At 50.2% G+C, this 20083-nt stretch overlaps 1 protein-coding gene across 1 annotated transcript in view; it reads right to left on the bottom strand.

The window, feature by feature from the left end:
• Positions 1-20083, bottom strand: part of LOC140715696 (neural cell adhesion molecule L1-like) — a 341600-nt gene that overhangs the window by 37076 nt on the left and 284441 nt on the right. Inside the window, 3 exon segments of the mRNA XM_073028066.1 lie at positions 5857-5972; positions 6089-6311; positions 10193-10263. Of these exon segments, the coding sequence (XP_072884167.1) occupies positions 5857-5972; positions 6089-6311; positions 10193-10263 (410 nt within the window).

The following is a 20083-nucleotide window of genomic DNA, read 5'->3' as shown; positions in this document are numbered from 1 at the left end:
GCTGCTTACCCGTTGCTATTTGGCTGTGAGGCTGCAAGTTTTTTTATTGTACCTGTGGAGTCATAGGGCACTACAGCTTAGAAACAGGCCCTTTGGCCCATCTAGTCCATGCCAAACTGTTAATCTGCCTCGTCCATATTACAGCTCGGGACATCTGAGTTCGGAGTTCATTTCTGGCGTCGTTGGTATTGAGTCTGTAACATCCTCCCTGTGGAACGTGTGGGTTTCCCCCCGGGCATTCTGGTTTCCTCCCACTGTCCAAAGACGTACTGGTTAGTAGGTTAATTGGCCATTGTAAATTGATCCCTGATTAGGCTGGGGGGAGGGGGGAGTGGTTGCTGGGCAGCACTGCTCAAAAGGCTGGATGGTGGGGAGTGGGGGGAGAGATTGATAAATATAATAAATAAATGCATGCATGGAATCTGCACCTGGATCAATCTCTGCCCAATTATCATCAGCATATTACCTGTAGCACCAGAGGTTCCAACACACCGGACCACTGCTCTACTACGATAAAGAATGCCTACCGTTCAACGCCCAGTGCACTTTGGGGAATCTGATCACTTGGCCGTCCTCCTACTTGCACACGACCAGAGGCTAAAAAGCAAGGATCCAGAGATATGGACAACAAAGAGGTGATCACGGGAACCGGGGCAGCGGCTCCCGGATTGCTTTGAGTCAGCGGACAGGGTCGTTTTGAAGGGCTCATCAGTCGATCTGAATGAATACACCTTGGTTGTCATGGCCAAGTCCTAAGCACCCGTGCTGATCGACCGGCTGGAATGCTCGCCGAGATCTTTAAGCTCTCGCTTCAGCAGCCTGAAGTACCCACTTGCCTCATGCAGGCTTCAGTCAGAAGAACGTGGGAACCCATCATCCAGTAGCACTTACATCCACTGTAATGAGGTGCCCTCAGAGGCTGGTGATGAAACCTATCAGCTCCTGACCGAGTAGCAACTTGGATCTGCTCCAATTTGCCTACTGGAGCAACAGGTCCGCAGGAGATACCATTTCATTAGCTCTTCACTCAACCCTGGAATATCTGAGCTGCAAAGATCTTTGCCTTTACTAACTACAGCTTGGCATTCAATACTATTATCCCTTCAAAACTAATTGATAAGCTTGGCCTCAATACCTCCCTGTGTAATCGGATCCTCAATTTCCCCACTTGCAGACCCCAGTCAGTTTGGATTGGCAATGACATCTCCTCCACAATTTCCACCAAGCACAGGTGCACCACAAGGCTGTGTGCTTTGCCCCCTGCTCTACCCACTTTACATTTATGACTATGTGGCAAAGCACAGCCCCAATGCCACTTTCACGTTTGCTGACGACAACACTGCCATCGGCCGAGTCAAAGGTTACTGGGGTCCTGTTGGAGACTGTGATCTACAGCTGCAGCTCAAACTATGGTTCTTCATAGTTCTCATTCTTGCCACGCAGCTTGGCATTTCCCTATCTCTAGGAGCGGTGAGGCAAACGTGCGTCTTTGGGGTGCATGCCAATGTTGTCTGCTGTTGGAAGAAGGCTCCTGCACTCGAGTGACTCTCTCTCTCTGACTGACAGCCTGTCAGTCCTCGCGTCGGGAGGCTTGGAGAGTCAATGCAGAACACTGTAACATCAAAACAGTGAGCTGCTGGTTTGTTGCAGGAGTGACCTCTCTCTCCCTTGCTAGTGACGGAGAGCCCGTTTGGGACACCGAAGTAGTTTTTTGATGAATTTCAGATCATTGTCCCTTTGGAGGTCTCGTTATTGCTTGCACAGTGGGGGGGGGGGGGGGGGGGGGGAGGAAGGGATTGGTGCTTATGCTGGAGCAAGTGGGGAGAGGGGAGGGAAGGGTTGATGGTTTTGTTGCTGCTTGTGTGTGGGAGGGGGGCTTTGGGGTCCTGACATTCATCCTTTGCGTTTTTCCTGCTTTGTGGATGTCTGTGAAGAGTAAGGATTTCAGGTTGTACACTGCATACAATTTCTGATATTAATCGAACCAGTGAAAGGTGGTGACAAATCAGCATATAGGAGGGAGAATGAAGATCTGGCTGAGTGGTGTCTCAACAACAACCTCTCACTCAGTGTCAGCAAGACCAACGAGCTGATTATTGACTTCAGGAGGAGGAAACCAGAGGTCCATGGGCCAGTCCTCACAGGAGGATCAGCAACTTAATGTTACATTTCAGAGGACCTGTCCTGAGCCCAGCATGTAAGTATAATTATGAAGAAAGTACGCCAGAGTCTCTACCTCCTTAGAAGTTTGTGAAGTTTTAGCATGACATCTAAAACTTTGACTAGCTTCTGTAATGCGTGGTGGAGAGTATATTGGCCATGGTTGCATCACGGCCTGGTATGGGAACATAAATTTACCTTCGACAGAAAATCCTACAAAAAGTACTGAATACGGCCCAGTCCGTCTTGGGTAAATTCCTCCCCACTACTGAGCACATCTGCACAGAGCACTGTCGCAAAAAAGCAATACCCATTGTCAGGGACCCCCACCACTCCGGCTGTGCTCTCTCCTCGCTGCTGCCATCAGGAAGAAGGCAGAGGAGCCTCAGGATTCACAGCACCAGATTCAGGAACAGTTATTAGTCCTCAACCATCAGGCTCTTGAAACAGAGGGGATAACTTCACTCGCCCCATCACTACACTGTTCTCACACTCGTGGACTCACTTTTAAGTACTCAATATTCTTGATTTTTATTGCTTGCTTGCTTATTTATTTATCTATTTGTTTATGTGTTTGTTTGTTTATTTATTTATTATTTCGTTTGTATTCGCACAGTTTGTTTTCTTTTGCACACTGGTCTGCCCTGTTGAGTGCGGTGTTTCATTGATACAATGATGGTTCTTGGATTTACTCTTAAGCCCGCAAAAAATTAATCTCAGTTTTGATAAGGTGATATATTTAGATAATAAATTTACTTTGAAACGTAACCCTCCCATCCAGATACTCCTGTTAAATGTTGCAATCACTCCCGCATCCACCAATTCCGTTGGCAGCTCATTCCACACTCTAGGTGAAGAAGATTCCCCACAGGTTCTTCTGCACATCACAGTAAACTCGACGTTGACTGAAGTCCCACACCTCAAGGTTCAACGTTAGCTCCTTCCCCACTGCCACCAGGTTCCTGAACCCGCTTGAAACCCCTTAACACTACCTTCTTCTCTGGCTACATCCACACTAGACCGGATAATTTTGAAAACCCCGGTTTCGCGTAAAAACAATAGGCGTCCACACTATGCGTTTTTGAAAATATCTCTATCCACGTTGAAACGGAGATTTCGGCGAATCTCCTCCTGCTGCGCATGCACAGGACACATCTACCGAAAACAAGTGACATGTTTGCTGTCGAATCTCGCTGTAAAAGTGTGAGTTTGTGTAATTACAGACTAGAAAAACGTAAAGCGACGGACAGCTGTTGGCTCTCGTGCAGGAGAACTTAAAAGTAAAACAACAAATACTGGAGCGTACGGAGGCAACCAACAGGGAATTCACGGACTGTATAACCCCACTGACGACGAACATTGAAAAACTGACTAACTCTGTTGCATTAATAAAGCACCTTGTTAAATATATAAAACATGTCTGTGTCAGTGTTATCTTGTACTTCCGTACAATGTTACATTAGGCTGTTACACATCTATTGTCAGAGAAGTACTTGCATAATAGGTAAACCACCTTCATACAAGCAAGGACAGAAAACAGGGCAAAGTGAGTACAGTAAGTTATTCAGTAAGTTATGGGTCAAAGTTTTTGGTGAGTACATTTCTAACTCTTCTGGCTTCAGTCTCATTGCCGTCTGTTCTGAAATTGTTAGGCTGCGTTCAAGAAAACAATGAAATAGCACGCTGCCATCTGACAGCGTTTTCAGAAGTCTCCGGTTACCCCCGTCCACACTGATATGCCCAAGCAGTGTTTTCAAAAATACCCACCCTGGAAAGCGTTTATGAAAAGCTCCGGTTTCGGGGGACGAAAACACCGTTTCAGTGTGGACGGAGGGTAAAAAACGAAGAGAAAAAGCTTCGGTTATGGATTTATCTGGTGTGGTGTGGATGTAGCCTCTCTTTCTATCTTGCACAAGTGCCGTCATTTATTTTGCATGAGTGAATAATGTATAATTCATGTTAATTTAAATTAATTTCTGTTTGCTCCAATCTTGTAATGAACTATGCTGCTGCTGAATAAAGAATCGAGTTTATTATCACTGACATATCAAGTTAAGTTTATTGCTATTTAACGATATACATGTATACCGTCAGATGAGATGAAGTTTCTCCAGACCAGGGTGTAAAGCACAGTAGTGCGCATAACACACGATAACCTAGGAATTAAATCTACAAATAAATTAGGCACAGATAAACAAAGTAAAGTGCATAAATTAAATATTGTAAGGCACAGAACAGATTAACTGGTGATGCTTTGAATGAGATGCAGTAAGGAATTCTAAAGCCTACTGGCCTGAGGGAAGAAGCTGTTTCCCATCCTGACTGTTTTTGTCTTTATGCATCGGAGCCTCCTGCCTGATGGTAGAATGTCAAAGAGGATGCTGGATGGATGGGTGGGATAAATACTATGGACTCTGTGTCGCAGCGCTCCTGATAAATGTCCCTGACGGGTGGTAGAGAGACCCCTAAGGTCCTCTTGGCCATTCCCACAGTCCTTTGTAGGGACTTCTGATCCGATGCTCTGCTGCTCCCATACCAGATGCAGCTTGTTAGGGCTGCTCCTGTTAAAGTCAGTTAAAATGGGGGGGGAGAGCCTTGTTACCTCAATCTCCTTAGGAAGTGGAGGTCCTGCCTTCTTGTTCAGGGACCAGGTGAGGTTGTCCGTGATGTGAACTCCCAGGAACTTGGTGCACTTAACTCTCCATGTATGGGCAGAAGGGGATGGATTGTCTGCATCTTCTGCACATGTGCCGTGAACTTCTGCGTTGTACGTATGTCGTGAGATTTGTTGTTTTGCAGCAGTAGTATATGCAATATATAAAAATGACTATAAATCAGGGGTTCCCAACCTGGCGTCCACAGGCCTGTCAGTTAATGGTAGGGGTCCTGGCTTAAGAAGTGTTGGGAATCCCTGCTATAAATTAATCCTGATGAAGGGTCTCGGTCCAAAGCATTGACTGTTTATTCCTCTCCGTAGATGCTGCCTGAACTGCCGAGTTCCTACAGCATTATGTGTGTGTTACTCTGGATATCCAGCATCCGCAGAATCTCTTGTGTATAGGTAGTTCTAAAAGTGAGTAGAAGTAGTGAGGTATTGTTCAATGGTTCGTGGACCGTTCAGGAACCTGATGGTGGAGGGGGAGAAGCTATTCCTAAAACAGGCCGAATCAAACAGGTCGGGTTCAGGCCCTAGAGAGTATCGAAGTGACTGAACCCGATGTTTGGATGACAACTTAGGTGCGGGGCCAGATTGAAAAGGCGAGGGCCGGGCCAGTTCAGCTCACTGCTCCCCGTCGTTTACTCTGCTCTGTGCTGAACGATGGGTCTCAGACTCTCTTCATGGGCTTCAGTCCAGAGCAATATTTGCTTGCATTTATTGTTTGCACGATTTGTTTCATTGTCTCTGCGCATCGGGATTTTGATGGTCTTATTTTTTTAATGGGTTATTTTGGTTTCTTTGTTTTGTGGCTGCCTGCAAGGAGACGAAACTCAAGGTTGTACGAGGTATGCATACTTTGTTGATAAATGTAATTTGATCTTTGAGTGTGTGCCTTCAGATTCTGTAGCAAATTGTCACGGGCTTTGTAACCTGTGCAAAGTGTGCCCGCGGCAACAATGAACACATTTGTGAACGGAGAATCGGCATTCTGAGCAGTAGCAGGCCAGGGGCACGAGGGAGAGGGAAGAGGTACCTACCTTATACCCCTGAAGGTGCCCACGAAGTGACTCTTCACTGACTCGAGCCCACTTTACTCTGACAGACGATGAGCTTATGTTACCCATGGACACCGACTCTGGGCTCTGCAGAGGATCTGGAGGGGGAGGAACAGTTTTAAAACCCAGTAAGAGTCCACACGGCTTGGGAGCACCAAACTCCCCAAAACTCCTCCCTCTCTCCTCCCCCAAGCTGTACTTGCCCCCGACTCACAGTTCTCGCCTGAATAGCCGATGACGGTGCTGGGCTCTGGGCCTGATCCCTCCTGGTTGTAGGACTGCACTTGTATCTGGTAGGGTACAAAGGTGGGGGTCGCGTTGACTACGTAGGGAGGGTTATCCACCACCAACTCTTTCCACTCGTCGTCCACTCCCAGCCGTCGCCACTTCACAACATAGTGCAGGCCGGGGGCGTTCTGGTCCAGCCCCTTCAAAACCTGAACACATCGACAGCCCCGAGTTAGAACACTGTCCTGGCTTTTAAAGAACGACTCTTGGGTCAAGCAGGCAATGCAGCTGACTGTGATGAGGGGGGAGCACTGGGCTGTGGGTGGGGCGGAGAGGAGAGTGTCGTGCTGTGGGAGGGATGGAGAGGAGGGAGTGTTGTGCTGTGGGAGGGATGGAGAGGAGGGAGCGTCGCGCTGTGGGAGGAATGGAGAGGAGAGAGCGTCGCGCTGTGGGAGGGATGGAGAGGAGGGTGGGGTGGAAAGGAGAGAGAGTCGTGCAGTGGGAATGGTGGTGAGAAAGGGGCACTGGGCTGCGGGAGGGGCGGAGAGGAGGGAGTGTCGCGCTGTGGGAGGGATGGAGAGGAGGGAGTGTCGCGCTGTGGGAGGGATGGAGAGGAGGGTGGGGCGGAAAGGAGAGAGTCGTGCAGTGGGAGGGGTGGTGAGAAAGGGGCACTGGGCTGTGGGAGGGATGGAGAGGAGGGAGTGTCGCGCTGTGGGAGGAATGGAGAGGAGGGAGTGTCGCGCTGTGGGAGGAATGGAGAGGAGGGAGTGTCGTGCTGTGGGACGGATGGAGAGGAGGGAGTGTCGTGCTGTGGGACGGATGGAGAGGAGGGAGTGTCGCGCTGTGGGAGGGGCGGAGAGGAGTGAGTGTCGCGCTGTGGGAGGGGCGGAGAGGAGAGAGTGTCGCGCTGTGGGTGGGGTGGAGAGGAGGGAGTGTCGCGCTGTGGGAGGGATGTAGAGGAGGGAGTGTCGCGCTGTGGGAGGGGCGGAGAGGAGGGAGTGTCGTGCTGTGGGAGGGATGGAGAGGAGGGAGTGTCGCGCTGTGGGAGGGATGGAGAGGAGGGAGTGTCGTGCTGTGGGAGGGATGGAGAGGAGGGAGTGTCGCGCTGTGGGAGGAATGGAGAGGAGGGAGTGTCGTGCTGTGGGACGGATGGATAGGAGGGAGTGTCGCGCTGTGGGAGGGGCGGAGAGGAGTGAGTGTCGCGCTGTGGGAGGGGCGGAGAGGAGAGAGTGTCGCGCTGTGGGTGGGGTGGAGAGGAGGGAGTGTCGCGCTGTGGGAGGGATGTAGAGGAGGGAGTGTCGCGCTGTGGGAGGGGTGGAGAGGAGGGAGTGTCGTGCTGTGGGAGGGATGGAGAGGAGGGAGTGTCGCGCTGTGGGAGGGGCGGAGAGGAGTGAGTGTCGCGCTGTGGGAGGGGCGGAGAGGAGAGAGTGTCGCGCTGTGGGTGGGGTGGAGAGGAGGGAGTGTCGTGCTGTGGGAGGGGCGGAGAGGAGGGAGTGTCGTGCTGTGGGAGGGATGGAGAGGAGGGAGTGTCGTGCTGTGGGAGGGATGGAGAGGAGGGAGTGTCGCGCTGTGGGAGGAATGGAGAGGAGGGAGTGTCGTGCTGTGGGACGGATGGAGAGGAGGGAGTGTCGCGCTGTGGGAGTGATGGAGAGGAGGGAGTGTCGCGCTGTGGGAGGGGCGGAGAGGAGTGAGTGTCGCGCTGTGGGAGGGGCGGAGAGGAGTGAGTGTCGCGCTGTGGGAGGGGCGGAGAGGAGTGAGTGTCGCGCTGTGGGAGGGGCGGAGAGGAGAGAGTGTCGCGCTGTGGGTGGGGCGGAGAGGAGTGAGTGTCGCGCTGTGGGAGGGGCGGAGAGGAGAGAGGGTCGCGCTGTGGGTGGGGTGGAGAGGAGGGAGTGTTGCGCTGTGGGAGGGGCGGAGAGGAGGGAGTGTCGTGCTGTGGGAGGGATGGAGAGGAGGGAGTGTCGCGCTGTGGGAGGAATGGAGAGGAGGGAGTGTCGTGCTGTGGGACGGATGGAGAGGAGGGAGTGTCGTGCTGTGGGAGGAATGGAGAGGAGGGAGTGTCGCGCTGTGGGAGGGGCGGAGAGGAGTGAGTGTCGCGCTGTGGGAGGGGCGGAGAGGAGAGAGTGTCGCGCAGTGGGTGGGGTGGAGAGGAGGGAGTGTCGCGCTGTGGGAGGGATGTAGAGGAGGGAGTGTCGCGCTGTGGGAGGGGCGGAGAGGAGGGAGTGTCGTGCTGTGGGAGGGATGGAGAGGAGGGAGTGTCGCGCTGTGGGAGGGATGGAGAGGAGGGAGTGTCGTGCTGTGGGAGGGATGGAGAGGAGGGAGTGTCGCGCTGTGGGAGGAATGGAGAGGAGGGAGTGTCGTGCTGTGGGACGGATGGATAGGAGGGAGTGTCGCGCTGTGGGAGGGGCGGAGAGGAGTGAGTGTCGCGCTGTGGGAGGGGCGGAGAGGAGAGAGTGTCGCGCTGTGGGTGGGGTGGAGAGGAGGGAGTGTCGCGCTGTGGGAGGGATGTAGAGGAGGGAGTGTCGCGCTGTGGGAGGGGCGGAGAGGAGGGAGTGTCGTGCTGTGGGAGGGATGGAGAGGAGGGAGTGTCGCGCTGTGGGAGGGATGGAGAGGAGGGAGTGTCGTGCTGTGGGAGGGATGGAGAGGAGGGAGTGTCGCGCTGTGGGAGGAATGGAGAGGAGGGAGTGTCGTGCTGTGGGACGGATGGAGAGGAGGGAGTGTCGCGCTGTGGGAGTGATGGAGAGGAGGGAGTGTCGCGCTGTGGGAGGGGCGGAGAGGAGTGAGTGTCGCGCTGTGGGAGGGGCGGAGAGGAGTGAGTGTCGCGCTGTGGGAGGGGCGGAGAGGAGAGAGTGTCGCGCTGTGGGTGGGGCGGAGAGGAGTGAGTGTCGCGCTGTGGGAGGGGCGGAGAGGAGAGAGTGTCGCGCTGTGGGTGGGGTGGAGAGGAGGGAGTGTTGCGCTGTGGGAGGGGCGGAGAGGAGGGAGTGTCGTGCTGTGGGAGGGATGGAGAGGAGGGAGTGTCGCGCTGTGGGAGGAATGGAGAGGAGGGAGTGTCGTGCTGTGGGACGGATGGAGAGGGGGGAGTGTCGTGCTGTGGGACGGATGGAGAGGAGGGAGTGTCGCGCTGTGGGAGGGGCGGAGAGGAGTGAGTGTCGCGCTGTGGGAGGGGCGGAGAGGAGAGAGTGTCGCGCTGTGGGTGGGGTGGAGAGGAGGGAGTGTCGCGCTGTGGGAGGGGCGGAGAGGAGGGAGTGTCGTGCTGTGGGAGGGATGGAGAGGAGGGAGTGTCGCGCTGTGGGAGGGATGGAGAGGAGGGAGTGTTGTGCTGTGGGAGGGATGGAGAGGAGGGAGTGTCGCGCTGTGGGAGGAATGGAGAGGAGGGAGTGTCGTGCTGTGGGACGGATGGATAGGAGGGAGTGTCGCGCTGTGGGAGGGGCGGAGAGGAGTGAGTGTCGCGCTGTGGGAGGGGCGGAGAGGAGAGAGTGTCGCGCTGTGGGTGGGGTGGAGAGGAGGGAGTGTCGCGCTGTGGGAGGGATGTAGAGGAGGGAGTGTCGCGCTGTGGGAGGGGCGGAGAGGAGGGAGTGTCGTGCTGTGGGAGGGATGGAGAGGAGGGAGTGTCGCGCTGTGGGAGGGATGGAGAGGAGGGAGTGTCGTGCTGTGGGAGGGATGGAGAGGAGGGAGTGTCGCGCTGTGGGAGGAATGGAGAGGAGGGAGTGTCGTGCTGTGGGACGGATGGAGAGGAGGGAGTGTCGCGCTGTGGGAGTGATGGAGAGGAGGGAGTGTCGCGCTGTGGGTGGGGCGGAGAGGAGGGAGTGTCGCGCTGTGGGAGGGGCGGAGAGGAGGGAGTGTCGCGCTGTGGGAGAGGTGGGGAGGAGGGTCGCCACACTGAGTTAGGGGCAGTGAGGCAAGAATACTCTTTGAGCAAGGGCAGCAAGGAGGGAGTGCAGGGCAGCCCAATGCAGTCTGTGTGGCATCCTGCCTCTCATTGTGAGCTATGGTCATCTGAGACACAAGGAGGGAGCAGGCTGCCATGGAAAACCGGGGCAGTCATAAAACCGACCTTCCCCAGCTGGGTGCGTGGGCTCCAGCCACCACGTACCTGCCACGAGATGATCATGTTGCTGGGAAGAGATCCTTCTCCTTTCACTCTCTCTGGATTCTTGTCTGGGACTGGACATCAGAAATAAATAAAGGTTAGTGGATCCCATCAGGCACACGGGGTTTCAGGGCAATGCCCTCTGATCATAGAGCCAGGTCATAACAGATAATATACCCTCCGGGCTGACCCATCCTCTCCACGGCAGCCACATCTCCTCCACACCGACCACGTGCCCTGCACTGCACTGACCCATCCCCTATGCTCAGTACTGACCCTTTCCACACTAAACAACAGCCCATTCTTCCTGACCCCAGCCTTGATCACCTCATGTTTCACACCAAGCTTCCTCCCCAGCACTTTCCCCGCAAGAAGCATTTCCCCCTCTAACCGACTGAGCCTCCCCCGCACCCACCCCAGATCCACATCCATATTCTTCATTCCAACCTCGGGCCTCCCACCAAACTCCAAGCCACTCCCTGTCCCATTGGCCCCAGCCTTTCACAGTGATGCCTGACCTTCGCCTCTCCTGCTGACCCCACCCACCACCCACTGTCCCTCCCGGCAACTCCCTCAGCTGAGAACTGCTCTGGGTCCTTCCAGTTGATGTCCGTCCACCTCTCGCACCTGAGCACCTGCTGGACAAGCCTCAGTGGGTCGAGCTACACTTCCGGTCAAAACCGTCCACAGGACATTGATATTAACAGCTGTCTATTGACTCCAGCTCCCTCTTGATTATGTAACTCCAAGCAAACTCATCTCCAATCTCTTTGAGCCTCCCTTTGGAACCGGATCATCGACTTCCTGACCAAGAGACCCCAATCAGTAAGTCAGGCAGCAACAAGTCTGCCCCATGATTATTCCCAACGCTGACGCCTCACAGTCCCTGTACACTCATCAGTGTGTGGCCAGATTCTGCTCTAACTTCGTCAGCAAGTTTGCAGGGGACATCGTTGTAGTGGGCTGCATTTCATAAACTCGAGAAAGCCTGCAGACGCTGGAAATCCAAAGCAACACACACACGCAATGCTGGAGGAACTCAGCAGGTCAGGCAGCATCTATGGAGAGGAATAAACAGTCGGTGCTTCAGGTCGAGACCCTTCACCAGGACTGAGAAGGAAGGGGGAAGACGTCAGAATAAAAAGGTGGGGGGTGATGGAGGAGGAGGCTAGCTAGAAGGAGATAGGTGAAGCTTGGTGGGTGGGAAATCAAGGGCTGGAGAAGAAGGAATCTCTTAGGAGAGGGAAAGGGAAGGACCCAGGGGAAAGTAATGGGCAGGTGAGAAGAAGGAAGAGGCTAGAGTGGGAATGGAAGAAGAGGGGGCGGGGAGGGAATTTTCTTTAACTGGAAATCAGGAAGGAGAAACAGGGCCCAGTGACATATTGTCACGACTGTCATGACAACAGCCTTTCAACGTCAACAAAAGACTTCGGGTTGGTGCATACGTTACTGTCTCCACCAACGGTGTTGAGGACAAGAGCTTGCAACTCTTCAGTCTGAACATCACCCATAGTCTTTCCTGGTCTATTCGTGCAGACATCACGGTCGAGAAAGCTCAGCAGTGCCTCTACTTCCTCAGGAGCCTGAAGTAATTCGGCACGCCCCTGTTAACCCACACCAAGTTTTATCGGTGCGCCATAGAAAGCATCCGATCTGGATGCCTCGAGGCTTCTATTCTGCCCGTGACAGCAAGAAACCACAGAGAGCTGTAAACACAGCTCAGCACAGTGCAGACACTAGTCTGCGCTCCATAAATTCTGTCTGCATTTCTCACTGCCTTGGTCAAGGACAATCCCACCCCAGACATTCTCTCTTCTGCCCCTCTCCCATTGGGCAAAAGAAAAGCCTGAAAACACACACCACCAGGCTAAGAAAGGATCTGCTGGCACTGGAGAGGGTCCAGAGGAGGTTCACTACAATCATCCTGGGAATGAGAAGGTTAACATACAAAATGCGCTTAATGGCCTGTGCTCGTTGGAGTTCAGAAGAATGAGGGAGGATCTCATTGAGGCCTGGAAAATACTGAAAGATCTATACAGAGTGGATATGAAGGGATGTTTCCTATAGTGGGGTAGTCTTGGACCAGAGGGCATCGCTTCAGAATACAAGGACAAACAAGAAAAAATCTGCAGATTCTGGAAATCCAAGCAACACACACAAAATGTTGGAGGAACTCAGCAAGCCAGGCTGCGTCTAGGAAAAGAGTACAGTCGATATTTCGAGGCCAAAACCTTTCGGCAGGACTGGAGATAAAAGCTGGAGAGTAGGCTTAAAAGATTGAGGGAGGGGAGAGAGAAACACAGGGTGACAGGCGAAACCTGGAGGGGGAAAGATGAAGTAAAGAGATGGGAAGTTGATTGATGAAAGAGACAGAAGGCCACGGAAGAAAGAAGAGGGGGGGAGGAGCACCGGGAGAGGTGATGGGCAGGCAACGAGAAGGTGAGAGATGGAACAGGGGAGGAAAATGGTGTTGGAAAACGGCTAGGGACAAGGTCCCTCTTGTCCTCACTACCACCAGCCTCCTCGTCCAGCACATAATTCTCCAAGACTTCCACCACCTCCAATGGGATCCTACCACCAAACACATCTTTTCCTCCCCTCCCCCCGACTTTCTGCTTTCCACAGGTATCACTCCCTACATGACTCCCTTGTCCATTTGTCCCTCCCTACTGATCTCCCTCCTGGCACTTATCCTTACAAACAGAACAAGTGCTACAACTACACCAACAACTACACCACCTCCCTCACTACCATTCAGGGCCCTGAAGAGTCCTTCCAGGTGAGGCGACACCTCGCCTGTGAGTCTGTTGGGGTCACACACTGTGGTTGATACCCCAGGTGTGACCTCTTGGATATCGGCAAGACCCGAGGTAGATTAGGAGACTGCTTCTTCGAACACCTACACTCCGTCTGCCAGACAAAGTGAGATCTCCCAGTGGTCACTCATTTTAATTCCACTTCCCATTCCATCCGATAGGTCCATCTATGGCCACCTCCATGGTCGGGATGAGGCTACAGTTAGGTTGGAGGATCACCACCATTTAGGTAGCCTTCAACCTGGTGGCACGAACATCGATTTCTCAAACTTCCAGTAATGCCCCCACCCACCCCCTCCTTCACCCTTTTCCATCCCCTTGTTCCTCTCACCTTCTTGCCTGCCCATCGCCTCCCCCTTTTATTTCTTCCAAGGCCTTCTGACTCTTTTACGAATCAACTCCCCAGCACTTTACTTCATCCTCCCCCTCCAGGTTTCACCTATCACCTGGTGTTTCCTTCTCTCTCCCCTACCCCTACCTTTAAAATAGACTCCTCAGCTTTTTCCCCCAGTCCTGCCAAAGGGTTTTGGCCCAAAGCTTCGACCGTACTCTTTTCCTAGATGCTGCCTGGCTTGCTGCGTTCCTCCAGCATTTTGTATGTGTTATTCAGAATACAAGGACGTCTATTTCAATGAAGAGGAATTTCTATTTTTTGTAATTTATTTTTTATTGAAGTTCCTCATCAAACAAACATTTCCATAAGATGTATTTCAGATACTCTACATATATCATATATTCATGGAAATGAACAGTCAACGTTTCGGGCCGAGACCCTTCGTCAGGACTGAAGAGGGAGGGGGCAGGGGCCCTATAAAGAAGGTGGGGGAGGGTGGGAAGGAGAAGGCTGGTGGGTGTCAGGTGAAAAACCAGTGAGGGGAAAGATCAAGGGGCAGGGGAGGGGAATCAGGGAGGGTATAGGCAGGAGAGGTGAAGAAGGAATGTAAGGGAAAGCACTATGGGTAGTAGAAGGAGGCGGAACCATGAGGGAGATGATAGGCAGCTGGAGGAGGAGAGTTGGAGGATTCAATGTTCGTGCCAAGGGGCTGGAGACTACTCAAACGGTATATGAGGTGTTGCTCCTCCAACCTGAGCTTGGCCTCATCATGGCAGTAAAGGAGAATTGAATTATCCAACTTCCGGTAATTCCCTCCCTCTCTCTTCCCCCATCCCTGTTTCACACTGCCTCCTCCTCCAGCTGCCTATAATCTCCCTCATGGTTTCGCCTCCTTCTACTACCCATAGTGCTTTAGCCTTACATTCCTCCTTCACCTTTCCTGCCTATCCCCTCCCTGCTTCCCCTCCCCCCACCTTCTTTATAGGGCCCTGCCCCCTCCCTCTTCAGTCTTGACGAAGGGTCTTCAGCCCGAAACGTTGGCTGTTCATTTCCATGGATGCTGCCCGACCTGCTGAGTTCCTCCAGCATGTTGCTTTGACCCCAGCATCTGCAGAGTATTGTGTTTATCATATATTCATATTTGCCACAAATTTCCACATAATATTTATCTAAGGCAGGGGTGTCAAACTCATTTTAGGTCACGGGCCGGATTGAGCAAAATGCAGCTTCATGCGGGCCGGATCAGTCGGACGCGTGCGAACGCAGCTTTCGTTGCCTCCGTTTTTTCAGCCTGCTCTCATGTGTCTCAGTCTCTGCTATAACTACAAAGTGTTTCACTTTACAAATTCCGTTTCTGATGAAGAAGACTGCCGAGCAAGACTGCCGAATAAACACTAAAAACCCTGAAAACCTGGTACCTGAATAAACTCAGCATTAGCCATATCATATGCCATAGGCGCTTCGATTACTGGGGCCAGCTTTAGTAGTAATTAGATATTATCTCGCGGGCCAAAAATAATTCCACCGCGGGCCTTGAGTTTGACATATATGATCTAAGGTATACACTTACAGAAAAGAGAGGAGAGAAAGAACAAGCGAAAGGAGAAAACTATGTACAAGTAGGGAGTGATTTTTTTTTCAACATATTCATGGACTTGTGAGAATAAAATCAGGCCAATGAGGTGTTACGTAGTTAAACCATTTTCCCCAGTATGAATCAAATTGTTCCAACTTATGATTAACAGATGCTGTTATCTTCTCCATTTTGTAAATGTCCATTGTAATTTCCATCCATGCGTTTAAAGTTGGGCTCTCCTGTGATAACCATTTCCTAGTAAGAGTCTTTTTGCCAGCCACCAGCAATATATTCATCAAATATTTATCTCTTTTCAACCATTCTTGAGGTATATACCAAAATATATGGTCTTACTTTCTAAGGGTATTTCACATTTTAAAATGTCTTATAGGGCATTGTGTATCTCACTCCAACAGTCTTTGATAATGGGGCATTCCCAGGGTGAAAGTCTGGCCGGACGACTGGCCACCTGTGAGCCTACTCAGTGCAAGGTGACGGTGATGTCTGGGAAGAGGAATCCATCTAACCCCAACCTGTATTTCGGGAACTGCAAGCTGGATTTAAAAAAGGAGCTAGTAATCCTTGGTGTTAATATTGACAGCAAGTTGGTGTGGGATAAACACCTTTCCACTATTTCAAACAAGGCTTGGAGCTCTGCGGAAAGTAGCATCCAGACCAGACACAGAGGGCAGAGCCACGGTTTACAGAGCCCAGGTACGAAGTATCATGGAGTACGCCTGCTTCTCGTGGATGAATGCCTCGCAGAGTGTCTTCAGCCAGCTCGATTCATTCAAAGAAAGGCTCTCGGGATTATAGGTGTGGATGAAGCCACAGCTCGTGAGAAGCTGGCCATCAGTAGCTTACACCACAGACGACAGGTTGCTGCAGCTACTGTGCTGTACAAAATGCACACCAGCCACAGCCCTGCAGACCCTCGCGTCATGATGCCTTCATCTTATGAGAGACGGCGCATCACATGATCGAGTTTATCTATGCCTGTTCATGCTGTTCCTATGCCTGATGTGAGAACCTACACACCTTCCACCCTGTTACTTGCAAAAAGGCTATCCCCTTCTCTCAATTCCTCCGTCTCCGCTGCATCTGCTCTCAGAATGAGGCTTTTCATTCCAGGACGAAGGAGTTGTCTTTCTTTTTTTTTAAAAAGAAAGGGGCTTCCCTTGCTCCACCATCAACTCTGCCCTCAAACGTATCTCTCCCAAACCTGCTCTCACTCCATCCTCCCACCATCCCACTCGGGATAGGGTTCCTCTTCTCATCACCTACCACCCCACCAGCCTCTGTGTCCAACACATAATTTTCCGTAACTTCCGCCACCTCCAACGGATCCCACCACCAAATACACCTTTCCCTCCCCCTTTCTGCTTTCCGCAGGGATCGCTCCCTACGCGACTCCCTTGTCCACTCCCCCCCCCCCCCCATCCCTTCCCACCGATCTCCGTCCTGGCACTTATCCTTGTAAATGGAACAAGTGCTACACCTGCCCTTACACTTCCTCCCTCCCCACCATTCAGGGCCCCACACAGTCCTTCCAGGTGAGGTGACACTTCACCTGAGAGTCGGCTGGTGTGGTATACTGTACCCAGTGCTCCCGGTGTGGCCTTTTATATATTGGTGAGACCATTTCGCTGAACACCTATGCTCTGTCCGCCAGAGAAAGCAGGATCTCTCAGTGGCTGCACATTTCAATTCCACTTCCCATATGTTAATCCACGGCCTCCTCTACCATCGAGATGAAGCCACACTCAGGTTGGAGGAACAGCACCTTATATTCTGTCAGGGTAGCCTCCAACCTGATGGTATGAACATTGATTTCTCTTACTTCCATTAATGCCCCTCCTCCCCTTCTTACCCCATCGCTAATTTTTTATTTAATTTTTTTTCTCTTTCCCTCTCATAATATCTCCTTGCCTGTTCTCCATCTTCCTCTGGTGCTCCCCTCCCCCTTTCTTTCTTTCAAGGCCTCCCAAACTATGATACTCCCCCTTCTCCAGCCTTGTATCCCTTTTGCCAATCAAGTTCCCAGCTCTTAGCTTCATCCCTCCCCCTCCTGTCTTCTCCTATCAGTTTGGGTCTCCCCCTCCCACTTACAAATTTCTTACTATCTCTTTTTTCTGTTAGTCCTGACGAAGGGTCTCGACCCAAAACGTCGACTGCACCTCCTACAGATGTTGCCTGGCCTGCTGCGTTCCACCAGCATTTTGTGTGTGACACTGGATAGAAGCTTCCTTCACTGTGCTATCAGAATTTGGAACAGTCTTCCAGAAGCTGTGGCTGGAAACATCTGTGACGATGGGGTCCAAGCCTTCAAGAGTCGAGCGCACAAACACCGATCATCTCTGGGAGGGAAGTGACATGCTTCTTCATAATCTATCGTGAAGGGGACCAGGACGGCAATGCTTGGTTGTTGGCAGGTAGGGTTAATACCTGACTTTCAAGAGCACTTGTGAGTTATGTTCCGGCCGGACTTAGTCCTTAAACTGCTGGAGAACAGTGCGGAAAGATCAGGTGCTGTTTTCTCCCGGTAGGGATTAGTTTTTAGTTCCAAGTGCTCCTGTCACGTTTTGTCACCCTGTAACCTTATCCTTCAACCTCTTTGAATTGTGGAGGACAGCATGTGTATAAACGTCTCCCTCCAGCAGACTTCATCATGATCATCATGACTCCAGTATTTCTACTATTTTTCAATGTTTCTTAATTGTACATATGATTTTTTTTGTGTTCTATCGCTGAGCAGCAGTGAACCATCTGATTGGCCTATCAGAGTTCTCTTTGGGAACTAGTGGACTTGATCAGCATTTCTGATCTGGCTGTTGTTCGCAATTGCACTTAATAAAAAAAATCCCAGAAAATGGTTTGCATTTTGATTTCCACAATTTCTCCAGCAAACAGGGAGGTGTTTATAATGGGATTTCTGAGAGGGTGTAATAAAATATCTTATCAAGTTTTTCCATCCAAACTCCCTCTATTTCTGTGAACTGGTACACTTCCATTGATGCCTCCATATTGTTGTCCATTCTTCCTCAGATATAATTATCCCTCCTTCCTTCTCCCATTTTGTTTTAATGTATGAAGTCGAATGTGTTCAACCCTTATACACACTTGAAATGATTCTACTACTGTTATCTGAATTATATGCTTTTCTAAATAGCTCTATCAAACATATACTTGCCTTGGTTGCCTTTTTAACTGTCCTATTAACATACTGTCGCATCTGCAAATACCAATAAAAGTATTGTTTTTCTAATAAGTGTTTCTCTTTAAGCATTTCAAAACTGAACAGTGTTCCTTCTTTCATTATGTTGCAAAGAACTGTTATTCCTTTAACTGTCCAGTCCTTAAATCTAGCATCCAGTTTATTCGGCGTAAAATCCGAGTCATATGCACACCATTTAAGAATTGCAATATCTCCCTCTAGTTTATATTCTTTTATAATAGTTTTCCATATTTTAAGAGTCCATTTCACCCATGGGTTATCAATAGTATTTATGTAACTTTGTAGGTTGTTATCAGCCAAAATTGCCTGTATGGCAAGAGAGTATCCTCTCTTCAATATTTTTCCATTGAGCATCATATGATGGGTTGCACCAGCATATCACAGCTCTCAACTGTGCTGCAAAATAATAATCTCTGAGAGAAGGAAGGTCCCATCCCCCCTTTTCCTTGACTAGTTGCAAAGTTTTGAGACAAACTCTAGGCCTTTTACCTTGCCATATATATCTTGATAACATTTTGTTCCATTCATTGAATTGATCTTGGTTAATCTCTATTGGTAGGGTCTGAAAGAAATATAATAGTCTGGGCAATATATTCATTTTAATGGATTCAGTCCTTGAACTGAGACTTAAAGGAATTAGGTTCCATCCTGTTATATCTTCCTTAATTTTTTTATATATACGCGGATAATTGCATTCTGGGAATTTTGCCAAATCTTTTGGCATAATGATGCCCAAATACTTGAAAGACTCTGTTTGCCATGCCCAGGGGTATCGACTTTCAATTTCTCTTGGTGGGTTACAGTAATATGAGAGTAACTGGGTTTTATCTATGTTGATCTTGTATCCTGATAATTGACCATATTGTTCAAAGGACTGAATCAATTTAGATAAAGAGTATGTTGGTTGCCCTAGACAGATCAAAATGTCATCTGTGTAACAGGCCAATTTATGCTCTGTCCCTTTAATAGTAATTCCCCCGATATCTTCATTTTGTCTGATGTATTGAGCTAATGGTTCCAGATATAATGCGAAGAGTAGCGGTGACCATGCACAACCCTGTCTCATGCCCCTTTCTAGGGTATAACTGTTTGATAACTATCCATTGATTTTAATCCTAGCAGTAGGATTGTCATATAGTGCCTATGTAGTTTTAATAATTGTGTCTTGGAAACCAAATCTATGTAAAACTCTGTAAAGAAATTTCTAATTAACTGAATCGAAGGCCTTTTCAGCGTCCACGCTCATCACTATTGCTTCGATTTTATTTTTTTGTATATGATCCATAATGTGAAGGGTCCTTTGTATATTGTCTTGAGTTTGGCATTGTATAAAACCTGTCTCATCATTATTTATCAGTGTGGGTAGAAACTCTTCTAACTGTTTGGCCATGATGGAGGTAAATAATCTATAATCTACATTAAGAACGGATATTGGTCTAAATGACCCGCATTCCATTTTATCCTTGCCTTCTTTCGGTGTAGCTGAGATTATCGCTTCCTTCCAGCTGGGTGGCATTTGCGCCTTATTTAGAGCTCAGTTCAGTGTGGGGAGTAAGAGAGAAATTAACTCATTTTTAAATTCGTTGTACCACTCTGCCGTATACCCATCTGATCCTGGTGACTTGCTTAGTTTAAGCCTACCAATTGCAGCTTTTAGTTCAGCTTCAGTTATGTCAGCAGTCATCGTTCTATTCTGTTCTTCGCTTAAAGTGGGTAACTGTAGAGAATTCAGGAAGGTGTCAATTTGGGTTATGCTTCCCCCTGGAACTTTGGAATATAGAGTTTTGTAAAACACTTCAAAAGCTTCTTGAATTTCACTTAGCTTATTTTTTTTATCACTTGTTCTTGGATCCCTAATTCTACGAATTGTATTTTCTGCTATTTTTTTTTCAGTTTCCACGCCAGTATTTTCATAGACTTTGATCCACTTTCA

The sequence above is a fragment of the Hemitrygon akajei genome, chromosome 24 (genome assembly GCF_048418815.1).
Source record: "Hemitrygon akajei chromosome 24, sHemAka1.3, whole genome shotgun sequence".
Lineage (NCBI taxonomy): Eukaryota > Metazoa > Chordata > Chondrichthyes > Myliobatiformes > Dasyatidae > Hemitrygon > Hemitrygon akajei.
The sequence above is the reverse complement of the archived record's forward strand: the minus strand, read 5'-3'. Positions and strand labels throughout refer to the sequence as shown.